Source organism: Ceratina calcarata, unplaced genomic scaffold (genome assembly GCF_001652005.2).
Source record: "Ceratina calcarata isolate Rehan_Ccalc_2016 unplaced genomic scaffold, ASM165200v1 scaffold541.2, whole genome shotgun sequence".
NCBI classification, from domain to species: Eukaryota; Metazoa; Arthropoda; class Insecta; order Hymenoptera; family Apidae; genus Ceratina; species Ceratina calcarata.
In genome coordinates, this window is record NW_017176579.1 from 178228 (window position 1) to 185565 (window position 7338).

At 34.9% G+C, this 7338-nt stretch overlaps 1 protein-coding gene across 1 annotated transcript in view; it reads right to left on the minus strand.

Moving 5' to 3' along the window:
* LOC108628842 (LON peptidase N-terminal domain and RING finger protein 3) overlaps positions 1 to 7338 on the minus strand; it is a 45339-nt gene that overhangs the window by 8011 nt on the left and 29990 nt on the right. The window contains exons 4-6 of the mRNA XM_018031044.2: positions 4583 to 4777; positions 2645 to 2744; positions 706 to 905 (exon numbers count right to left, since the gene is read on the minus strand). Coding sequence (XP_017886533.1) covers positions 706 to 905; positions 2645 to 2744; positions 4583 to 4777 — 495 coding nt within the window. The remainder of the gene's footprint in view (positions 1 to 705; positions 906 to 2644; positions 2745 to 4582; positions 4778 to 7338) is intronic.

Consider the following 7338-nt stretch of genomic DNA (forward strand, 5'->3'; position numbering starts at 1 on the left):
ATTATGCACTTTTATACAAAACGTAACATAAATAAAATAGTACACAATATTAATTAATTATGTAAAGGAAATAATGGATTTAGTAAATATTTATTGAAGTATGAAAGAAGAGTAGAAAGAACTAAAGCTATGTGAATAACGGTTAACGCTTTGTAATAACGTAACGCGAAACCGCCAGAAGGAGAACGGCCGAGAAAGAAGGATACGGGATTGTGAGCCGCAAAATTTATTTAACGTCATTAAGTAGAGAACGATGCCGCACGCTGGGGACAATTGATAATGACACGACGCGAACGCGGAAGTTCGAGGAACGCGACGGTGTGCCGCGGCCATGGCGACCGCAAAACAATAATCATTTCTTCAATCTCGCGGCTCGCGGCATCGTTAACCGGCTAGGAAGCATTACGTCTCGTTTATGGACAGGTGTTCCACGTCCCGTGGCTCTCCCGCTAAGCCAAACGCGGCTGAGAATCGGTTTCTTCGCGCGTAATCTTTTTGATCACGAGATAGGATTACGCCAACCTTTTTTCCATTCGTCAAGCCTTGTCATAAACAATTTGCAATATTTTACGAGTTTATGTAAAAAAAACGAATAAAATATAAGTTGACAGGTACAAGACGTGCAATTACTTAGCCGTAAACTTCGTATACAATAAAAAAGATATGTAAAGAGAATGTTTGTCCAAGTATAAAAGAGTTACTTACATCGGCGAGAGAGGTGACACATAAAGGACAGGTCGAGGCGTAGTCCAAGCAGCGATCTAAACACATCCAACAGTACGTGTGGCCGCACGGTGTTGTCACAGGTTTCCATAAAAGTCGACAACACAGAATACAATCCAACTCGGCAGCCGTTTCACCCGAAAGCGGCGGAAGAAGGATTTCCGCGGGTCTTGGTTCGAGTCCTGCGAGAATATTAACGAAATGTTATGTATAATACTTCTAATGGATAAACTAAATTAAGGTTTAAAACATTGATATCTTCATAAAAAGAATTTTGAACTTTTTGTAAAATTCTACAATTTTGGTATCATAAATCTCTAAGTTTTATATAGTAATCAAACGAACTTAACATCTTGAACCAATTAGTTCATTTGAATAATTAGTATATGTGCGTGCAAAATTTATTGTCATTATATCATCAAAATAGTTACACAGGATTCATCAATATAAAATACCATTTATTAATTTTTATTATGTTTAATTGCACAATGCAAACGGGTTAAAGAACGATTCTAATCTGAAGTTCGTTGCACTTGAATTTTTCTCAAAGGATCAAGAGACGATTGATTAAAATAATAATACGCACTTTCGATTCATTAATATCAGGAACGTATAACGATAGAGCCAATTAATAATTAAACGAGAGAAAGATTTCCTCTGGCGTTTGTGAGTCACGACAGCGTTGAATGAACTTTATTTTTAAAGAGCTCGAGGATCCATTTATCAATGGGACGCATTCAGCAACGCGTATCGTTGTAAATATGTATGTTAATACGAAATGTCAGATAAAACGCAATCGGGTAACCTTTCCTGGCTGGAATTTGTTTCTCATCAGAAGACATGATCGCATGAGTAATTAACAAATTTAGAATTTATTATTAAGCCTCAATCAAATATATCATAAAAAGAATTTTGAACTTTTTGTAAAATTCTACAATTTTGGTATCATAAATCTCTAAGTTTTATATAGTAATCAAACGAACTTAACATCTTGAACCAATTAGTTCATTTGAATAATTAGTATATGTGCGTGCAAAATTTATTGTCATTGTATCATCAAAATAGTTACACAGGATTCATCAATATAAAATACCATTTATTAATTTTTATTATGTTTAATTGCACAATGCAAACGGGTTAAAGAACGATTCTAATCTGAAGTTCGTTGCACTTGAATTTTTCTCAAAGGATCAAGAGACGATTGATTAAAATAATAATACGCACTTTCGATTCATTAATATCAGGAACGTATAACGATAGAGCCAATTAATAATTAAACGAGAGAAAGATTTCCTCTGGCGTTTGTGAGTCACGACAGCGTTGAATGAACTTTATTTTTAAAGAGCTCGAGGATCCATTTATCAATGGGACGCATTCAGCAACGCGTATCGTTGTAAATATGTATGTTAATACGAAATGTCAGATAAAACGCAATCGGGTAACCTTTCCTGGCTGGAATTTGTTTCTCATCAGAAGACATGATCGCATGAGTAATTAACAAATTTAGAATTTATTATTAAGCCTCAATCAAATATGTTCAATGCATGTCAATATTAGAGATTATTAGATTATTATTTATTAGTTCAAAATATTCGAATAACATTAAACAACAAATGTGAATAATTATAACAGTGTAACATTATAATATTGCATCACTGTGATGTACTCAATTATTGTAACAGCTATTTTGTTTCAATTTATAAATGATTTTGTAACTACATTTTTAACACAGAGATCCAGGCGATATTTAATATCCGTATGATTTATTCAATTAAAATCGTTCATTCAATCAATTACTTATATAATCAAATCTCGCGAAGCAACGATATCGCGAACACTTTTATATAACAGATTGTCCTCAACTATTTGAGATTGTAATCACTAGCGACACGCTTTTACAAGTATGCGTCTGTATACTTACTTTTCAATTTTTCTATGTCTTGATAAAGACGATCTAGGCCGATCTGCAACTTGTTGCTGTTTTGCGACGCCGTGGTTGACACCAGCCTTCTGCTAACCGTCTGCAAAGAATCAACAAGCATAATTGAATTAAGCGTGAACTTTCATTCTGAAATTATGACGATTGACACGATTGGGTCTCCTTTTCTTTGAAATACAATTCGTCTTCAGTCGCGCGATGGGACAAACCCAGTCGCCTCTGCGGGCCATTGCGTAACGTTTTAATGGATCGTTGCGTAACCCGAGAATCTCTTCGGAACCTAATTCTCTGATATGTACTTCTCCCTTATTTGACGCACTTTTATTTGCTCATATCAAGTGCTATTTAAGCGAATTAAAAATCAGACAGAAAATCATGTATAGAATCATAATAAAGAGAATCATAGAGGATCGAACATATGCAGAATCTTGTACAAAATCTTGTAGACAATCATATACAAGATCACATGTATACATGAATCATACGTGTATGATTCTCTATTAGACTCTGTATGTGATGTTCTATACATGTATCTTAATGCAGTGGCTTTACGTAAATCTCGTCCAGCTAATCTGCAGTAATTACAAATTGATTGTTAATTACGTACTTCCTGTGCAAAGGGCCTGCAGCCATACAATCGAGTCAAATAGATAGGTGAGATTAATTGGCCTGCGCTAAGAGCAATGGAGGCCGCAAGATATCGATTACTGTTCCCGTAGCAATTACTGTTTGATAAAATGAAGCCGTACTTTAATCTTTAGAGCAACTTTCTTAGATTCCCCCGGTATTCAGCATAATTAGTCTATTGATTTGTCGTCCAAAGAGGGTGACGCAATAAAAATAATAAGTTCGAAAGTTTGCAACAATTATTTGATGATTTTGTATGAACTAATTGCATGCAATTTGTTGAATGATTCCATTCTTGTATTTTAATAAATTATATCTTTCTAGATGAGAAAATCAATTAAACTATATTTTCATTGTTTCTGATGTTTCTCAATAATTTACATTGTATATTATAAACTTTCAAAGAACTATTTGTTCAGACTTGACATGATTATAATTAATCAAAGGCAAGAATTATATTTTTATACAATTCTGCGGAAATCCTAATTGATACTGTTGAAACATTTTAATAAATCGATTGCAAGTTGGAGGTGTGAAACTAAGTCTGAATGATGATATCACCTTTAAAATAGTCACTCGGTTATCATAGTTGCAACGAGCGAGTAGGTATCTACTCTGTATTAAAGGAATGCAACCTCTAACTCTAACTCTAAGCGAGCAGCATTATATAAATGGAAGGTTACCGGAGGAATAGAAGTTGCAATTTTGCTGTTTACTCTTCAAATTTATTTGTCTATAACCTGCATATCTATAGTCTATTTTACAATCTAAAAAGTTAATCAAACACGAGGAATAATATTAGGTAACAAGGATAACTCACGTGGTATAATAACAGTATTTTGTTAACATTGCAACCTTTGTTGAACTTGAGAATTCGCGAGAAATGTAACTGATAATCATACTGTGGTATTAATACTAATGGTATTTCTATTTCTATACATTTAATCACTTGAAATGATAAAATGTGGAATTCTACGAATTATACTTAGAAATTACTTAGAAAAAGAAGTTGTTATCGTGAAACTCAAGGGCAGATATCCTGAATTTACCTATCCTAAACTACACGTGTGAGAAATCTTGTCGAATAAAAGTATTAAAAAATGATAAATCTTGTCGAATAAAAGTCCTCTCATGACCTGCATCTATACATTTACCATAAGGTTTCCTTTAAATCCTATCTTTCAATATGAACTCTCGAAAATTATAACAGAAATTACGAGTACATTTTTTATTTTCATTGTAAATCCTAAAATCATCGCAATTCGTATTTAAAAATTATTTTAAAATGCTCACCTGTGTAAATTCTTCCTCCCCACCACTGCTGTTGTCTTCGCAGTCGGAAGCGTTCATGGGTGCCCAACGATTCCTTTTAAGATTCATCAATTGGTGCCGACTCCTCGTTTTCGGCGTACCCTCCGTCAGGTTGTAGGGAGCTCGGGACGGTGCATTGTTGCGACGATGTCCGGACGATAATACCTTATACAGCACCTGAAAACAATAATGAAAAACATCTTTAATAATTTGAATGCAGTGAAAGTGACGAGTAAATATGATATAGTTCGTCTTTCTGATGCAACTCTATGTGACAACCTTAAGTCGTGTTAAGATGTCCTTACTTGATCACTAACTAAATACTATAAGGAAAACAAGGGTCATTCGATAGAGAAAAAGCATCTCAAATATCCAGGCGCTGGCCCTGATACTGAATCACCAGGTTTTCCTCGTAGAAAACCCAGAAAGACAGCGTCTGGACGACTAGGGACAGAGGGCAAAAAATGTGGGACATTTTGACCAAGTTTTGTAAAATAATTTTGAAAGGGTTAAGAATATTTTTAAACAGCATTCATACTCCTTTTCGGAAATAAATGTTAACACTGTTATAATGAGAAAATTAAATATGAACAACAGATTAATCAAAATTATCAGTACGTGTACGTACACTATAATTAAAATTATGTTTATATATTCCTGAAAGAAACTTAACAGGTTTCTAGTATAATATTCTATTCAATCTGATTAATCTGTTAATATCGCGTACTGTCATCTACTCTTGTCACTACATCTGTCATTATACTCTATACATAAGAAATCGAATGATCGTTGTTTAATTCGAGGAGGAGGGTTAAGAATTAATCGGCGACTCGAATGGACACGGTAAATTGAATTTCGAACGACGACGACGTGACTCGATGATTGCGTAACGCGGAGGCCGGTGGAATCATTGGCGCAAGCTGCACCGGTACTTATGTAAGATCAGGGGAATCGTTGCTTCCGGTGCAACGTGAGCCATGGAGCCAGCTGTTTCGCCGCTTTCTTTCGGTGAAAATGTGACCGGATGCGGCCTAACTTCCAAGGAAATTACGTAGAATGAAATTTTGCGACTTCGTTGTGTTCCTTTGTTCCCTTCCAATTCTCTTTTTCTTGGAAGTCGAAAGCGTAACTTTAAGCCTGAAACTATGTACTGTCCCTCGTTTTCTTTTAACTCTAAATACTTTGTTAATGTACTGATCTCTAATCTCTTTCGTTAACTCGTTCTTTATTAAGAATAGTAGAGCTCATGCGGTAACACGAGGACAAAGAAGTCTTCTGACAATAGAGTACAATTTTATTCTGAGAGAGTGAAGAAGTTCGAAAACGAAATACACGAAATTGAGGGAAAGCGGGGAAAAATATATGTAGGTTCCGGCTTTGAGTCGTGAAGATTAGGAATTGTAACTGCAGAAATATCAGGATTAGAGGTAGAGAATTATGTGATACAGACAAGGTTAAAAAATGATACAACTAGGACAGANTTCCTATGCTAGTTCCTTCCCTCTGCCTAATCTCACCTTTCGTCAAACCACGACCTTGAATTTATTACAATATAAGACAAATTGAATAATCGAAAAATATGCATTAATTATTTGAAATGAAATGTGAATGGCGGTCGTGGATTGAATGACGGGAAACCCTTAACTCTATACAAATGCTGCGATTTAATTCGAAACGGAAAAACGATAGCACCGATTTAAACGAGCGAAACGTATCGAGTTGCAGGTAATTACAGATGACCTTGCGCCTGATGCCGGACCGCTCAGCCTTGGGTCAGTCACCTGAGCAATTTTATATCGCATCGTCGATCGAGGGGAGGTCGACTGGCAAATAAATTCACGGATTCCTTTTTTTATCATGCACGCTAACTTGTTTTCCTCGCGCAAACGTAAGACGTGCTCGGCTTCGTCGTCGGTTTATTATATAATAAAGAATCAAATTGTATGCGCGGCTCGGCTCGATGCTCCGCGCGTTCTTCATGAATATCAATTCGCGGAATATTTACGACGAACCGAGGCTCGTTCGTCTTCACGCCTAAGGATCGCGCAATACTGGTACCATTTCTATAAAAGACTAGTTAAAATTCAATTTTCAATAGCAATTTGTTGTTGCTACAGCAATATTTATTATTGTTTATACGTAAATCAATGAGAATTTTAATTTAAAATAACAAAATTTAGTGATTCCATTAAAAATAATCTTACATAAATATGTTGCTATTTATTACAACGTAGGAATACATTAATTGAAGCTCCACCAAATAGAAAATTCATATACAATATCGTTTAATGAAATATTAGAATAATCAATTATTTTATGTAACTACTCTTATTGATTTATCCTGTACATACTATACGAATGCATAACAGACTGCTTGAATTTTTTAGATACATGGTTACTGAGATCAAAGGTTATCAACAACATTTTAAAACAGAAAGCAATAAACGGATTTTATAGGTACTTGACTTTTTATTTTCTTATCAATATCTATATTTTCCAGTGATTTTTTAAACAGCCTAATATCTTCTTATATCAACGTTGTTTTAACACGAAGTATCAAGAAAATTACGTGAGCCATGCTTGATATCAGCAACTTTTATTCAATTACGTTAATTAAGCATTTCTGGCAGAATAAAAGAGCGAAGCTGGTTAAAGCAAACCTAAAAGAACTACCGACTCCGCGACGAGGTCTTCGGCTAATACCAACACGGTATAATCATTACGGTCATCACGAGTAC